The sequence below is a fragment of the Sciurus carolinensis genome, chromosome 8 (assembly GCF_902686445.1).
Source record: "Sciurus carolinensis chromosome 8, mSciCar1.2, whole genome shotgun sequence".
In the NCBI taxonomy this organism is placed as follows: Eukaryota; Metazoa; Chordata; class Mammalia; order Rodentia; family Sciuridae; genus Sciurus; species Sciurus carolinensis.
In genome coordinates, this window is record NC_062220.1 from 89909331 (window position 1) to 89926702 (window position 17372).

The 17372-nt window shown below is 56.8% G+C and overlaps 1 protein-coding gene across 8 annotated transcripts in view; it reads left to right on the forward strand.

The window, feature by feature from the left end:
* Window positions 1-318: 318 nt before the first annotated feature.
* Adcyap1r1 (ADCYAP receptor type I) overlaps window positions 319-17372 on the forward strand; it is a 57102-nt gene continuing 40048 nt past the window's right edge. For 4 of the 8 annotated variants that reach the window (XM_047561090.1, XM_047561089.1, XM_047561092.1 and 1 more), the window contains exons 1-3: window positions 321-917; window positions 10949-11069; window positions 12565-12670. In XM_047561090.1, coding sequence (XP_047417046.1) covers window positions 11019-11069; window positions 12565-12670 — 157 coding nt within the window. In that variant the 5' untranslated portion in view covers window positions 321-917; window positions 10949-11018. Of the gene's footprint in view, window positions 918-10948; window positions 11070-12564; window positions 12671-17372 lie in introns of all 8 variants that reach the window. The other 4 variants (XM_047561097.1, XM_047561093.1, XM_047561094.1 and 1 more) reach the window with 4 other exon arrangements.

Consider the following 17372-nt stretch of genomic DNA (forward strand, 5'->3'; position numbering starts at 1 on the left):
CTGGTCATAAAACTTTCTCCAGAGCATTACATTTGAGGACATCCAGATAGGTACCACAAAACTAGCTAACCCCGACTCCTTGTTAGGCCCGGGATTGTGGGGTCAGAGAAGAGCCCAAGGAGGGTCTAAAACATGCTCGGAGGACATAGTAAGGAGAAAAGGACTTTTTCCCTCTGGGTGTCATGCAGAGGGTGGAAAGGAAGGAGGCGAGACAGGGGAAGGCCCCACTCAGCCCCGGAAGCTCCGCGACAGTTTTTTTTTGGGGGGTGGGGGGGTTGTGGGATGGGATGGAGGCTGTCACCTCCGCATTTGCGCTCGGGGGCAGGCTGGTCCGGGTGCCTCTGCTCCAGCTAGGTCTGTGCGGCAGGCAGGGTCCTCTTCGCTCTTGGCACCGACTCCCCTCGGCCTAACCCCGCCCCGGGAGCTCATTGGTCTGCACCCCATCCCCAGCCTGAGAGCTCCGCGGAGGGAGGCGGTGGTCGGTCGCCTCCCTCCGGTCCCCCGCCTGGCTTCGCGGCGGAGGCGGCGCCTCTCCCGCAAGACAGAGCCCCGCTGGGCGGCAGGGCGGCGCGGGGCGGGCGCGGGGCGGCGAAGGCAGGCGCGGGGCACCGCGCTCCTGCACCGGGCGGTGACTGACGGCCGCGGCGGCGGCGGCTCCAAAGCGAGCGCGGTCCCCGCGTGCGCACACGCACACGCCGCCGCGCAGGGACACACGGACCCCGGCCGCCCGCGGCCACACGGACGCGGAGACTCGGCTCGGCGCGCGCGCTCCTCGGCTCACACGCTCCGCATCCCCTGGCGGCGCCGGGCGCGGACTCGCGGGCTGCGCGCCCTCTTGGCGGAGCCTGTCCGGGAGGACCCGGAGCACCCGCAGCCCCCGGCCCCGCGGCCCCACCGCCAGGCCCCGCAGTGAGCAGGTAAGGGCCGCCCGGCCGCCCCTGCCCCTCCACTCCCGGCAGCCCTCTCCCAGCTCCAGAACCTTCGTGGAGCAGGGCCCCGGGACCCCCTCCTCCAGCTCGGCGGTCTCCCCAAGCCGCGTCCTCCACCGACGGAGGAGCGGCGCGGGCCAGCGCGGGGCAAAGCTTCGGAATCGGCGAAGCTCTCCCGCCGCCGCTTGCTTCCTGCGCGTTAGTCTCACCCGCCTCCTAGTGTCTGGGGCCGTTGCTTGGGGGACCCATCCCTGCCGTTCACTGGTGTGGGGGTCGGCCGTGCCACTTCGCGTCCCAAGAGGCAATCAGGGGCAGGGATGACACTGAGGCCAGAGGGTCCCCAAGGGACCTGTCTTCCTTCCCCCAAGGCCGAGGGACGCGCCTCCGCGGATTCCAAAGGCCATGCTGGAGGGTCCCCTGGGACAAGGTGCCGCAGTCAGCGCGGGGTTTGAGGGGTGGGCAGGTGGTGTGCTGGAAAGGGGTGGGGTGGGGGCCAGTGTAGAATGTCTCCCTGTGGGGGTACACTCGGAATCGTTCGAAAGAGCGTAGTAGTCCCTCGGTTTCCCGCGGCTCCAGAGGATGGGGTTAGGAATGCCAGGGCTTTGGTGGTCCCGCAAGGAAACGCCCAACGAGGCCTATGGGACAAACGCTGGGCCTTCCCGGGCTGAAGTGGGTCCACCCAAGACCCCTGCCGGCAGCCTTAAAGGCCCAGGCACCTGCAGCAGCTGCGGGAGTGCGGGATACATCCTCAGCTGGATCCGGAGCGGATTGGGGACTCAGAATGGACCCGGGTGCCAGTGAATGGAGCTAGACCTTCAGGAAGAAGCTCGGCGGGAAGGTGATGGCATTTCACATGTGGAGCTGGGGAGGGGGACCCCTGAAAGGAGCTTAGGCTCCCTTTGGAAGATTCTGGGGGTGGAGTGTTGGAGCCCTGCTAATTTTTCAGACCATTTCCATCTTTCAGTGCAGGTGCGTCAGATTCCCTTTCTTTACCTCCCCCAGCCTCCTGGTGTGTACAACAAGACCCCCGCCCCCAACAAAGACAAAAACAAGATAGCATTTGGCTTTTCCTGTGTGCAGCCCTGGAGTGGGGGGTTTGGAAGGGACTAACCACAGTATGTGGAGGGCAATTTGCTGGGACTGCAGTTGGCCAGAGGCAGACTGATACCCTGAAGGTCAGCTAGAGGCTCTTGGTGGCTGTGGGCTTCTGAAGGAGATGAGAAATTGTGTGAGCCTTGAGGGCCAGGGCGGCAGCAGCACCTAGGTGTTCTCCAGAGGCCACATCTGAGTTTGGTGCAGGGTGCATCAGGGGAGTGAAGCACCCAATCCCAAGCTGAGTGTGGGGTTCCAGCTCCTCACTGACCTTGGAGAGAGCAGGCAGGAGCATCAGTCTGGGCACAAGCAGGAATTTGAACATTACAAACTAGACAGAACTCACTGGGGTGGGCCCTGAGCCAGATCCTCCAAAGAATCCATCAACAAGTGTGCGTGGTGTGACCAGGAGGCAGATGCGGTTCCTTCCTTCTTCTGCCATCAGAACTGGCTCATCGGTAGTGGGGGGTCTGCGACAAGACCCCTGGGAGTCTGTCCCTGAGTGCAGTGAGGGGGTGTCTGTGGGGACACTCTGGGAGGCCCCTTTCCTGCATGTTAAGGACTGACCCAGGCAAGCACACATTAAAATCCTGTTTTGTGCAAGGTTCAGGCCGGCAGGGGATTGATTGCAGAAAGATTTTGGGACCCATTCATTTTCATATGGCCACCTCTCTCTGCCATGCTCCCATGTTGGGACACTTACTAAATCTGTGTTGATGTGTACATACAAAGGCTGTTTATAGGTCAGTGCATGTGGGAGGGGCTAGGAAAGACCGCAGCTACGGCCACAAGGTGCTTTTCTCCTGGGGAGGTGGCTGAGGCTTGAGTGTCCCAGGCTTGCTGGCCTCCCTGGGATGGACATTTCGCTGAGCAAGGGCTGGCATTGATTAACTGGAGGACACCCTGTGCTGCCTGCCAGAGGGCAGGACCAGGGTGTGCCAAGTGCAGTGCACCAGCTCCGCTTGTGCCAGGAGGGCTTTGCTTGCCTGAGAGCCCCTCACCGTGGAGCTGACACGAGGGCTGACGGTGAATTTCCTGTCCTGGAGAGGCCTGAGAGCAGAGGTGGAATGCCCCAGACGGGAAGTACGTGGGGCTTTCTGCCCAGAAAGGACTACAGGCCTCAAGACCCCCTCTCACCTCTGAATAGAAGAGTCTAAGGGGTCTGAACAGTGGTCCAGCTGCCTGGCAACATGGAGGTTGGACACTCCTCAGATGTGATGTGTTTGTACTGAGCTCTGGATGCCGTCAGAGGCACACGGTGACAGCCACCCCCACAGTGACACACAGGGAGGGAGTGACACACAGCCGGGGAGGCATGTAGGCTTCCTATGACACCTACCAGGGAGCTGGGACAAAATAGAGTAAGAGAGATGAACAGGGAGAGTCCTCACACAGACCTGGGCAAACCTGGGGACTCAGGCATTTGCCCAATGATCACAAAAGCCTTCCTCAAGGAAGGTCCAGATGCAGTTGAATTGAATGGAGAAAGTGTGTGTGTGTGTGTGTGTGTGTGTGTGCGCACGCGCTTGTGCGCTCGAATGCAGGCGTGTACTTTGTGCTGCATGAACCTAGAACGAGGGTCAGCAGCCTTTTTTGTAAATACAGTATATATTTTAGACTTCATGGTCATTATTCCCTGTTGCAGTGATTTCTTTTGTCTGTTGTAGCCTGACAACAGCCATAGACAACCGTCAAAGATTTGTAAACAAAAACAAAGCATAGAGGTTACGCTCTGATAAACATTTGTGGACACAGAATATATTAGTTTGGGGCAAATTTGCACGTGTCCTGAAGGGTGCTGCTTTTAATTTTTTCTAACCATTTAGAAATGTACAAACCATTCTTGGTTCACTGACGGCAGGTGATAGTCTGGTTCCAACAGGCTGGAAGGGTTTGCCGACTCCTGGAGCAACAGTTAGAAAAGAGAAAGGGTCAAGAGAGGAGGAAGGCCGGCAGTCGGTGCTGGGAGCTCAGAATGACTGTGGGCACCTTGGTGCTTCACCCCGGTCTGCATGGAGCTCACAGAAGCCTGTCCACACACTGGATCAGGCCCCGGAGAGGTCCTGCCTGGGCTGGGCACCCCACCCCAGAGCCCCCAGTGCATACAAACAGTAAATCTCGACTCTGAGGATACCTGGAGATAACATTCACGAAAAACTAATTGATCACACCTGATCCCCAAATGGTTCCTAAGCCGAGCCCCTTTTCCTGTGTGCCCTCTGTGGCCAGGTCTGTGCCCACCCCTGCTGGGAGGGATACCACCCTGGAAGCTGGCAAGCACCTTGTTTCCAGCTACTATTTTGAGTCTCACATTGAATGTGACAAGACGTGAAGCAACCTGGGCAGCAGACAGGGGTTCTTCATCCCAGGATTGGGGGTTCTTGGAAGAGGGTGAGATTGGAGGGGGAGGTGGTGTAGGAGGTGAGGTTGGCCTTGAGGAGTAGCTGGGCAGGCTCCTCCTGGCTCTCTGGACTCCATGCATGGCCCTGGCTGGCCTCACCTTTCCTCCTGAGAAATGGGCACCACAGAGGGTTGGCTGAGAGTAAAATGTACAGCTCCTGTGTAGGTGTCTCGGAATCTCCCAGCCTCTGAGTTATTAGACTGTGTAGTGAACCTGCACTGCTTTCTGTTTCTTCCTCCCCCCTGCTGTCCCTTTGGGACATTTCTTTCCTGCCACCTCCCCCAGGGTGGGCCAGGGAGACTTTCTGTGTTTTTCTGAGTCTCTGGATTCTGTTTGTCCTTTCTGTTCCAGCTGCCTATCATCTCTACCCTGATCCAGAAAGGGGCCTCAGGAAGGGGTCCACCTGCACCCTCTGCTCTGCCCTGCTCACCAGCCTTTGGAAGGCTCTTCCCTAGGGTTCAAGCAGAGCTCCCTGCTCCCCTGCTAGACCTCTCCAGGGCCCATCCTTGCCTGCATTCCAACCCGCTAGCTTCCAGCTCCCACCTTCTCCCCTACCTTCCCATCTGCTGATGTTTGGCCCTACCCAGACACTGTGGTCACCTTCCTGGGCCACCCTGCAGGCACTCGTGCGCTTTCTGGGCACACATCTTGTGTGTGCAGGTGCCGGGAGCGCGTGCAATAGAGCTGGGCTCACACCCTTGGCGTCCGTGCAGAGTAAAGGTACCATCCGTCCATGGGGCAGGTCACCACTCCCATCCTAAGCCACGCCCCTGCCTGGAGGCCCTCAATAAGCATGATCCCCTCAGCACTGCCTCCGGCTCCGCTTCCTGTTCCCTCCCGCTCCTGCTCCCGCCGCCCACCCTTCCATGCCTCTCTTCCCTTTCCTCTCTCCCCCAGCCCTTGTCTTCTGCCTCCTCTTGGCCCTTCCTCTAGCCTGGCCTGGGACCTGGCAGCTCCCCCTGATCCTCCAGGACGGGAGGCATTCCTGTGCTCTCCGTTGTGGAAGGGGTTCCTCACAGGACATTTTTTTTGGGGGGGGAGTGGGCGGGGAAGGACTTTGCAGTGTGACCTTGTAAAAGCTTCTTGAGGTCCCCCACACTCACTGGTGGAAGGGAACGATGCTGCCAAAGTGCACATGCGCGCCCCAGCCTGGCCTTTCCTATCCTGAGTCCTGTTCCCCACTCAAGCCTGTGTGATTTGTAGGGTGTGGGTGGAATCATTGCTGGGGTCTGTCTGGTGACCTGGTTCCTGTGGCACTGTGGACAGAACCTGAACAGCTCTGAAAGGATGATTTAGTCACCAAAGAGGAGAATCAGTGTGAGTGACTCATCTTGGCATTGCCAGGAAGCCCCTCACTCAGGGCTTGGTTTTCATCAGCTCTGGCCTACTGAGGAGGAAAGAGGTGTTAGAACTCACCTTCCTCCCCTGGGACAACTTTGGTCCCTCCTTTTGAGGGGAATGGGTAAGGGGCGGTGTTTCCTCTTTTGTGCCTTCCCTCTCTTCCCAATCCTAGGAGGGAGAGGAGGAAGTGGGGGTGGGTCCTGTTTGGTCTCATTAATAAAGGCAGCATGTGGAGAGCAGGGGAGGTGAGTGATGTTCTTTTCCTGGCCATCTTTGTCTGTGTGGTGTCTAAGCTTGGCACTCACTGCTCTGTGAAAGGAAGGGATGCTGAGCCAGAGGATGCCAACAGGAGGTGACTCACATGACCCTTGCCTTATGCAGTGCAGACTAAGGACCCAGGGCTGTGTGGCCAGAGGAGAGGGAGAGGATGGTGCTGACCTCACACCCGTGTAGGGGCGTCTGTAGGGCAGAAGAACGTGTGCTGCTCAGGGCTGGCTGGAAGGATGCCGGGAGACACCAGAGCTTCCCTCTGAGTTCCGGGACCAGCTGCTAGAATGGGACAGGCGACCCGTGCCAGGAGCCAGACCCTCAGCTGGGGTGCTGCTGAGGGCGCCCTCTGTGTCTGTTGCAGTGAGGGGCGACCGGAGGGTCTCTGAGTCCCCTCCTGCTCAGATGTGGAGAGCAGCACCCAGTGAGTCACCGCTGGCTCGTGTGCTGACTGATGACGCGTCTTCCGTGTGCTGGGCCACCGCCGCCTGAGCCGCGGCTCGCAGGACACAGCGGCTGCTGCTGCTGCTGTCAGTTCCGGGCTCAGGCACTGGGCTTAGGGGGCCTGAGGAGGGTAGGCTAACCCCAGTTGAAGGGGAGATGGAGCCACTGGGTCCCCTCAAACTCGCCTCAAGCTCAGTTATCTGTTACACATCCCATTCATGCCAAGGTCACGCTGTGACCTTGGAAAGTGTCTCCCCTTCTCTGACCTCAGTTCCCCACGGGTACCACGGGGAGGTGGCCTTTAATGTCTGTTTCAGGCCCGAAATGCTGTGTTGATCATTAACTCTTCCCAAGGAGGCAACCAGATACAGGTGGGTGGGCAGGGCGTAGCTGAGGGCCGGGGTAGCAGAGGGCCTGGCCAGCCCCGAGGGTGCGGCAGGGTCACCATGGGGCAGCGGGAGACTCTGAGCTGATGTTCCTTTTGCCAAAAGCAGAGCAGCAGAAGCCCAGGATGCACAGCCTTCGGAGCCAGGCTGCTTGGGCTCACTTTCCCAGTCTACTGTGAACATGCAGTGTGACCTTGGGGGAGTCTCACCGCCTCCCTTGGTCACCTCCTCTGTAGATGAGGATGGTGCCAGGAACTACTTAGTAAGTTTCAGGAAGTTGAAGGAGTTAATGCACATTTATTACTTGGAAGAGAGCCTCGCACATACTGAGTGTTTAATAAATATTAGTCATTGTCAAATAAAGGTACAGCCCTGCTGGGGGTGGAGAGAGACGCCAGGGTGGGAAAAGCCTGGGCCGGAAGCAGCGCGGCCACAGTACAGTTAACATGGATAGCACCCACTGGGTGCCAGGCTCTGGCGCACTCTGCAGTTTATGTAAACGGTTGAGGCCTTGAAGCTGTACCCATGAGACAGGCACTACTAGCACTCCCATTTTGCAGATGTTCAAAGGGAGGCACAGAAAGGTCAAGCCACTTGCCTAAGGTCCTGAGGCAAAAATCTCTAGCAAATATGGTTCCCCTGTCTGCCCCATTAAATGTCGGGAGGCAGAGATTGTCTTCAAAGCCCATTGCCTCTCAGAGCCTGGACCCAAGAGCAAGGTCATGGGATGTGGGTGACCAGAGCATGCTGAGACATTTTACATGGTTGGGTCCAGGAACCTGATGGCCATCCTTATAGCTGTGGTGGCTTGGCCCTTACAGAGTGGGTCACCTGAGGAAGAGGCAGTGGGGATGGGTGGAGGAGGAGCAGCTGATAGGGTGGCACCTGGGGGCCTCAGAAGGCTGTCCTCTGGCAGAGGAGCCACACAAATGCCCAGACATGTGACCTCAGACTGCAGATTCTGGGCTCTGTCCATTAGGGCCAGTATAGAGTGTGGGCAGGGACAGAAGTGCCTGGAGGGACTGAGGGTATCAGCATGCTGGAAAGGCTGTGGAAAGTGATCCTGAGGTCCCCAGAGGTAGGTGATTGGGAAATCAAGGCCTTGGAGCCCCCAGGTCCTCACTCCCCGTCTTTGCTGGGCAGTGCGTGCCCAGCTGTACAGGGGACGGGCAGGGGCACAGGGGAGCGCAACACTGGAGTCGAGAACCCTGGGTCTGGTTCCAGAGGAGGCGCTGTGCCAGGAGCCCCCAGCCTCTTCACCCGGTGCTGCTGGACTGGGACACCTCTGCTGACTCACAGTGGCTTGAGCAGCCTGAGGGTAGCGCAGGCTGCTGGGGAAGGGCTCGGCCGGGGCCTCTTCTCCGGCTTGTTTTCAGTCCACTGAAGCTATGGTGGAGGAGCTGCCTGCAGAGCAGGCAAACCTGCAGGCCAGGGCTCCTGCACGTGTGCACATGCTCACGTGTACCCGTACCTGCACCCATATCTCACTCATGTGTGTCTCGTTGCCTTGATGTGTCTGGATGGCTCTGCAGACGGAGCACGTGCATCAACATACATGGCCTGACAGATGTATCTGAATGTCCCAGGCTCTGCCGCTTGCCTCTGAACGTGCCTTGGTTCTCAGAGTATGTGTCTGTCGCTGTGAAAGAATGCGTGTGCAGCATTGTCTGCTGGTCTTGGAAGGAATTGCTGCCGTGTGTGTCCCTTCTTGGGAGTTTGTACTGATACTTTCAAGTGGGAACTCTGGGGATCAATATCTCTTTGTGTCTGTGCGGTTGACATGTCTTCACGCTCATCTCCGTGGACCAGTTTCTGTGTATTTGTGTGTGGGTGCACAGCGTGTGGATCAGAGAGTTTTGGAGAGCAGCCAGCCCGCACCTGCCCCTGCTGTCATCTGCCCGCTCCTGGAGCCCTCAAGCCTCAGCTTTTGTGTGCACACTTTCTGGGTTCTGATAAAGGTGAAGACAAACCTTTGCAATTCTAACTCTGCACAGTGCCGGCCCCGGCTGGCTTGCGGAGAGGCTCTGAAGCTCTGCTGGTGACTCCAGTGGGCAGCCCAGGTTTCACACTGATGCCGCTGAGCCATCAGGACTGAGGGAGGAGGCACGGGCCACCACTGGGGGGCAACCCCATCCTATAGTGGGCAGTGCTATTGCTGGCTCAGGGTATCTCTGAGGACAAGGAGCTCTGTTTCCCTGTTTTTGACCTGAGATTGTCCAAAGTCCAGGGAAGTCACCCCCTGATCTCAGAGACTTCTGTCTTACAGTATCTTCTTCTCCCATCTGCTGTCCACGAGAGATGGACTCCAGCTCCTGCTGAGGATCACTGGGCTCAGGCACTGCTCTGTCCCAGCCAGGAAGGGCAGGAGGCCATCTTTCTTTAAGCAGGATCTTGTACTTCCCAGGGCAGGTGGAGGTGACAGTGCCCTTTAAAGAGCCCCCCAGGGCCATGTCAGAGGCAACCTGTAGCCACCAGGGCTATGTAGGAAGCTGGGAAAGGGTACAGAGAGGGAAGTTCCGGTGTCTGGTGTAGCCCATCTTTGGTGTCTGCAAGTGCTGGGGCCAGGGCTTTCCACCCTCCCTGACCTGCCATTAGCACCGCTGCAGCCCCCTGAGCTTCTCAGAGTAACTCCTGGGGTCCCCGAGGCCTCCCTCAGCGTCCCTGGGTGGAGATAACACGGGGGCCCTTTCCTGCAACAGTTTTTATTCCTCCTCCAGGTGCTTGCTGATCACTAGCTTGAGCTTGCAGAGGCTGTAGGGGACGCCAGAAGAGATGGGGGAAGATGGAGTAGGCAGAGAGCTGGGACGCAGGGGACCAGGGGTCCCGGCAGCTGTGCCCACCAGGCATGCACTTGCTAGGCCTCGTGGTTGCGATGCAGGAGGAGCGCTTGCCCCAGCCCCTCCTGGCCCAGCCAGACACGTGCCAAGCAGTGCTCCTAATTTGGGCCTACTCAATCTTTTTTATAGCAATATAATAATAACAGTAATGATCATTTTAAGCTGACGATGTGGTATTCCATTGTGTGGCCCTGCCAGGGCCTGTTAGCAGGGTGTGCGGGGTGGCTGCTGCTCTGTCCCCTTTTTTTTGTCGCAGATGCTATTTTAAATGATGCTGTAGTAAACAGCCTTGCATAGCCTTCTTTTGGTTCAACTGCAAATATTTCCCAGATGTGGAGTTGCTGGGTTGCAGGGTGTATGTGTTCGTCATCGGTTTCGGAAGCAGAGTGTGCTCTGCCGGCAGTGAGCTGGGCCCCCGGAGCTCCTCAATCAACTCCCTGCAACCTCTCTGGTCCCTTCCAGGGCCCCAGTCTCTTCACGCCTGTCTTCTTTAGCTCCTCCAGCTCTGAGGCTTGAACACACCCTCTAGCAGTCATTGGGCTTTCTGTGTCCCTGTATCTTGAGGACAAAGTGGGGTGACATAGGGCAAAAGGAAGGTATATTTGTTAGGGTACCAGCCTAGGTGACTGGAACAAATAGGTCCTTAGGAGAGTAAATCAGATGGAAGTTTATTTCTCTCACAGAGCAGTCTGGGGCTAGGTAGGCCATCCAGGCTGGAGGGTGACTTAGCTCCACAAGATTCCTCAGTGGTCCTTTCAAAACGAGGCTCCCCACACCCTCAGCTGGCTTCCTTGTCTGCACTCAGGAAGGACAAGAGAGTCGGAAGAATGGCATGCCAAGCCCTTGTGCACAGATGCTGCACTCGAGGCTCACGTTGCTGTCTGTCGTGCTCCTAGGATGCCAGCTTGATCACATGCTCTGGAGCAGGGGAGAGGGACGTGTCACCTCTAGGTGGGCCTGCCCGTGCCAGTCAAACCTGTCCATTTGTTTTGGAGGAAAGGGAGCATGCCAAGGTGTGGGGAGACAGCTGGTTTGCTACAGACCACACCGGACAGTCCCGTAGACTGATGGGGCTGAGCCAGCCTCTACCCCACTGTATCCTCAGCGTCTAGAGGATGTAGACCCTGGCCGCACACGTTTGTGGGAAAGGGAAGAATAAGATGGACGCAGGGGTTTAGCATTGGGGGCTGGGGATCATGCTGCAGATGGGTGGGGAACAACCCAGGACTCACGCCTTTCCTTCCTCCCTAGCCTGTGGACCCCTTGGGGCTGACCAGCGGCAGCTGGCGTGGGAGGCCAGCAGTGCCGGCTGAGGAGCACCATGGCCAGCATCCTGCAGGTCTCCCTGGCTGCACTCCTCCTGCTGCCTGTGGTAAGACCCGGGACCCTCCCCTCCACGAATCTGCAGCTCAGGCTCACCTGAGGCTTCCCCCAGAGAAGCTGTGTCTTTCCCTGCCCTCAGCCAAGCTGTTCACCTGACTGGTATCTCTTTCAACACCTCACCAGACCATCTAGCACCTTTGGTGAATTAGAGAGGTGCCCTTTTTTAGGAGGCTGGACTGATTGGACCTGAATTTGTTACAAAATTTCAAATTTATTGTGATAGTGGCATGCGGAGTTGTGCAGTCACAGCCTGCTCAGCTGGTTGCAGGTGACCTGGTTAGGTCTGCAGGAGGCTCTTTTGATCTACTCTCCAGCCTGGGAGGCCTGGCCGGATTTGAATTCAGAAGCCTACTCTCTGCTCATGTCTTTGCTGAGGAAAGATGAGGACAGAGAGTGGGAAGAGGAGGCTTCCCAGGTACTGGCCCCATCATTCCACCTGGACTGGCAGTGGGTGAGGCTGTCCTCAGAGCCCTGGATGCCAGTCCTGTCTCTGTCCCGCTTCCCTGTGTGACCACAGACGAGTGCATCCCTCTCTGGGGAAGCCACCTGCACATCTGTGAGCATTCAGGATTGGAAGTGTCCCTGAACTTGGCCCTTGGCAGTTTAGATGTCTGGCGACTGCTTCTACACACTGACGGTCCCCTGGGAAACCATCCTGCCGGGGGGTTGAGTTGAAGTGACAGCATGCAGAGGCAGCTGTCATGATAGCATACATGGCTGTGAAGTTACTTGATACCGAGCTAGAATCCAGATCTGCCAGCAACCACTGCCTGACCTTGCGCTGCACTTCCTTAACTCCTCTGAGCCTCAGTTTTCCCTCTCAGTAAAGGAGAGTAGTGAGCAGGCCTCGCTGCCTGCAGCCGCGGCTCCTTCACCTGCAGCAGCTAGGGGGCGCCCCTTCTTCAGGAGCCAGGAGGAGAGAGACCCTGAGCCCCTCTTCCACCTCTTGATTGCCCCTCAAGTACAGCTGGATCCTTGTGGTCTCTGGAGCCAGACCATCTGGGTTCAGATCCCGACTTGACGTCTACTAAGCCATGTGATTCTGAGCAAATAACTTCTTATCTCCCTAATTATTTTCACATATGGAAAATGATCAAAAATATAGTACTTACTTCCTAGTGCTCCTGAGATATGTGTACCACACACACACACACACACACACACACACACACACACAGCTCAGAATAAAGTATGTACTTAGTAAAGTGCTACATATGAGATTGCTAAAATTATTGTAAGATGTGGAAACTGAGGCCCAGGAGGGGAGTGGTATCTGTCCAAGACCAGGCATTGAATTGCTGACTGAAGAGAGCCCTCATGGCTCACATGACTAAGAGGATGTCCCCCCTGCTGTCCCTGAGGTCTTTCTGCCACTCTCTTCTTCCTGTTTCTGCTCCTCATTCCCCCCAGGACACTCCCCTGGGATTTAGACTGGAGGTCTCATAGGTGGACCTTCCCCCACCCATACCATGTGTCCCCTGCAGGCCACCACCATGCACTCTGACTGCATCTTCAAGAAGGAGCAGGCCATGTGCCTGGAGAAGATCCAGAGGGCCAACGACCTGCTGGGCTTGAACGATTCCTCCCCAGGTGAGCCGGGTGGCAGGGAGAGGGGGCGTGGTGTTCCCAGAACATGAACGCTGGCCTTTAGCACCAGCTTCCTGGCCTCAGGTCCACCTTGCGCAGGGTGGCAAAGGGTGCAGGCCTCTGGGAGGTGGTGTCCTACATCTACTCGGGGCAGGCTTGGGGGTTGCCCTGATCAAGGTCAGTCTGCCCTGGGTGACTCAGGGCTGTTTAGGGTGGCCAGGTGTGGCCACCTTCTCTCACCTGGAGGCTTGATAGAGCTGGTGGTGTGTTGGGCAGCGTCTGTCAGAGAGCTTGTTAGCAGGCCACAGGGGCCTGGTGGCAGCAGGGACACAGCTGTTGCTGGCAGCTGGGCTGTGGAGCACCTGGTCAGCTTAGGGCAGAGCATAGGGTCATTTCCTGTCTCCTCTGCTCATTCCATCAGAAGCCAGGGGGAAAGGCAGCAAGCTCCCCAGTCCCAAAGACTGTCTGGCGTAGGGGTGGCCACATCTGGGGAGGGGTACCATGCCTTGTGCTTGACTCAGCCACATACTGCAGGATATTTAGCAACCTTAGCTTCTCCTCTTAAATGTCCACAACACCCCTGATCCCAAGGATAACTAAAAACGTGCCTCCCAATCTTTCACATGTCCCAGGGAATGGTGCAGCCCTGATGAGCCCCAGTGGTTCCATGTCACCCTCTCCTTCCAGCTCCCCTGCTGTGCAGATGGGCCCACCGGGCCCAGAGAGGTGAAGGCGCCCTCTGCTCCTGTCTGAGGGGCTTTCGGGAGCTGGGACATTCCAGGGGCCTCTCCAGCCTTGCTCATGACTCCGTTGCTGGAGGGCTGGCTGCGTGTCTGCCCGAGGTGGGGCTCTCTGCTCAGACCAGAGGGATGCGCTTTTCCCTCTGGATCCGCGCAGCTCTTCTGAGCACCATCTGTTTGAAGACTTTATTAATCTCCAGTCCAGTTAAATGTAGCAGTCCCGCTGGGCCCGACTCCTCAGCCAGCTGCTGCTAGGTGCAGACGGACTGGGAAGGCGCTGCTCCTGGCTGAGCCCGCGTGCCCCAGCAGCCAGCGGACACTGCTTAGCCCTGACTGAGCGCAAAGGTGGATGCTTGACCCCACCAACGAGGGACACTATAGAAGGGGGCCAGATGGGACCCTCTTCCAGATGGGTACAGTTGGAGGAACCTCAAAGACCATCTGAAAAATATCCAGTCCAAGTCTCTCATCTGTGAGATGGAGATGAGGACAGCCCATGCTCAGACCACATGGCTGGGTCTGGATTTCAGGTGTCCTGCCTCCCACCCCAGGGCCGTTGTTCCTGCATCCATGTCTCAGGGTGGAACAGTACAAGCATCCAGCCGGCAAGAGTAGAGGTTGGGGGTGGGGTGGAGGCAGGGACCACGGGGAGAGCTGGGTGCCATTTAATTATACCCACCTGTTGGACCCTGGACTGAGAGAGGACAAGATAGGCTTGCCCACAGGGATGACCTGGCTGAAGCAAGAGAGCGAGATGAAGGGACAGACACCGTCCCGGGACAGGCTGACTAGTGTTGGGGAGGTCTCATGGCAAGTGTGCTCAGGGCAGGATCAAGAGGTAAGTCCTCTGTGAGGAGATGGGGAAGGGCTGATGGGGAAGGTGACATTGAACCTAGATCCTTGGCTTTCCAACCTGGCTGTATGCCAGGAATGCCAGGAGAGCTTTTAGAAGAATGTGTTCAAACCGTGATCCAGCAGATTCGGTCAGAGCCTCATGCAGTCTCTGTTAGATTCAGAAACTTCTAGTGAGAAGCTGAAGCTGAGAAACCCTGAGCTAGGCCCCAGGGATGGGTGGGCATTTGACCACAGCTGAGAAGTGAGAGTGGGTGAACAGGAGAACATTCCTGGCCAGGGAGCCATAGGGACAAGAGGCCAGGAGGTAGGCGCCTGACCTCTGAGGGAACTGAGTCCCCTCTTTGCAGCCCTGTGTGGGGTGTGGGGTGAGCCAGTCCCAGGGCTGGTTGTCCCAGGGAGTGGGTGTCTGCACATTTCATGTCCATTTCCACTGGAGGTGGAGGTAGTGGAACAGCTGTGGCCGGCCCCCACTGGGCTGGCAACCCTGCAGCTTCCCCAGAACTCCATTGGGCCCTCCTCAGGGACCCTGTGAAGCAGGGATGGCACAGATCACTCCCAGACCTGAATTGGGTGGGGACCTGAAGACTGTGGAGGACACTCACTCACACACGCCCCCGCCCCTGGGTCGTTCGTTCATCCACTCTCTGGCTCCTTCTCTCCCTATTCACTCACCTTTCCTTCCCCTATTGAACTCACAAGGAAGAGTTGGGTTCTTAGGTGTCTGGCCTGGGTGGAGTGAGGCAAGGCCAGGGTCAGGGGAATGCAAAAACATGATAGCCCTGAGGTCAGGTTCAGAGAGGTCAGAGTCAGTGGGGAGAGCTGGAGCCAGTGTGCTGGGAATTCAGGGGAGAAGTCGTTTCTCATTGGGCAGATGAATGTAGGGATGGGCAGGCTAGGCCTAGAGGGGGCAGGGAGTGAAGGGTTCTTCAGGAGGTGAGGACATAGATCTCTTCTGAGGGAGGGAGGAATGAAGAGAGAGAGAGAGAGAGAGAGAGAGAGAGAGAGAGAGAGAGAGAGAGAGAGAGAAAGAGAGAAGGCTTTGCCCTCCCATGACCTGCTAGAGGAGAGGAGAGTCTCACATCTCTTCCCTATCTCTGCCCTCCCTTGAGTCAGAGGGTAGGACTTCGTAGGATAGGGCTGAGAGTGAATTAAGCAGAAGGAAAGAACAGCTATCAGTAAAGAGGGGGACCTTGAGGGCCCAGTGAGACCACTGACACTGTGACTCTGGGCTTTAAGCTCTCCTTTTCTAAAATGAGGAGGGTGGAATGGATCATGTTAATGGCCAAATACTTTATACAGACTTACTGTATTTCAGGTACTGTGTGAGTGCTTTATTCAATCACCAAAGCAGCTTAGGGGGCTGGGTCTATGAGCGCCCCTGTTTTATACATAAGGAAGCTGAGGCATCAAAGGAAGTTATGCACCTTGCTTATGGACGCAGTCCATTAAGGGGTAGAGGTGGACCTTGAACCCAGGCAGCCACTGGGACACACCGCCTCAGAACCACATGCTTGGAACCTAGCACCTGTTCCCAGATCACCAGCTGTGGGACCTTAGAAGGGCACTAAACACCTTAATTTTCTTGTCTGCAAAATGGAGGAAAAAATAATACCTACCACATAGGATTATTGTGTTAAATGACAAAGTCAGTGGAAAGGGCAAAGGATGGTGGTGGGTTTACTAAGTTCCCAGCAGAGGCAAAGGTTATTACAAGTGGTCATGTCGCAGCATGAGGGCTTCCAGGGTCTGTGACATGTGGAGACTTTGGTAGGCATGCAACTTGGAATAGTCCACAAAGGCTTTCTGGAAGAGCAGTGGGAAGCTGCTTAGACCTCGTAGGGAAGGAGGGAAGGCAGAAAGGCGGGTCAGTGAGCCAGGTGGGGATGGCCTGGGTGAAGGTGGGAAGGGAAAGAGGTGGGTGGCAGGTGGCAGGGAGCATCACAACCAGCACTTCAAGCCAGTCCGTGGCTTCTCCATGTACACAGCACACGCTCATGTAAACTGCATCACCTCTGGGCTGGACGGTTTCTACCCGTGTCGTACAGATGAGGCTGCTCTGATCGAGCCTTTAGTTCCTTGCCTGCTACCAACTGAGCCCACACAGAGGGTGGAACCGTGTGCATTTGGTTGGTTCCAGAGCCACCCTCTCTGCCACTGCACTGCACTGCAGCTCAGGAATGAGGAGGCATCGCTCTTCTCTCCTTCTTGTTGGAGGGAAAGGTTAGATGGCAGCAGAGGAAGTTGAAGTGAGACTGGAGAGTGGAACTGGGAGAGGTGGGCCTTGGGTATGTGCCCCAGCCCTGCACTTTTCTTAGCTAGTGAGGGCTGGAGGGTGTTCATTTTTCCAAGAGCCAGGATAGTGCAGGTTCTCAGCTTCCGGTGACCTGCTTGGGAAGGAGAAGGGCAGGGAGCAGGACAAAGGGAGGCCTGTTGGGGAAGGCTGACCTAGAAGGAGCTTGCATCTGGTCTGTGGTCTGAAAAGTTTGTCTCCGCAGACTGAGGTTGCAGGACCCTCTTGGGCTTTAGAACAGGCAGCCTCTGGGTTCCTTTGCAGGGCTTAAGTTCAAGGACAGTGTTATCCCACTGTCAGCTGCCAAGGAAGGGCCTTAATTTTCCCCTGAGCCTCATAGGAGCCTCAAGCCTGCTCCTAGGAGTGTCCTTGGCTGGAGCTGGGCTTTGTGGCTCCAAATTAAACACACTTGTGCAATATGAGCAGTGACCCCTGGGCATGGTGCAGTCCATGATAGCTCCCTGGGACATTGCAAGATGCTGATGTCCAGGCCCTCCCCAGAATCATTAGCATTTGTACAGCATCCTCCACGTTGGTATGTGTTAAGATCCTCTCGTGATTCTGAAGAGGATCCAGGGTTGAGAAACACCTGTTTGATTTGAGAACAGCACCTGCCAGGGCATGTGATGTGAGGCCTGAGAGCAACTCCCATGGCACAGCCCAGGGAGCCCCTTCCCAGCAGAGACCAAACCTGAGAGTAACCATGATTGACAGTTGTGCATTAGGCTATTAACCTGGGCTGGGGATGAATTGAGAGAGACCAGCCCTCCTGCTGCTGGGATGTCCCTAAGCAAGCACACCTGCAGAGAAACTGGCCCAA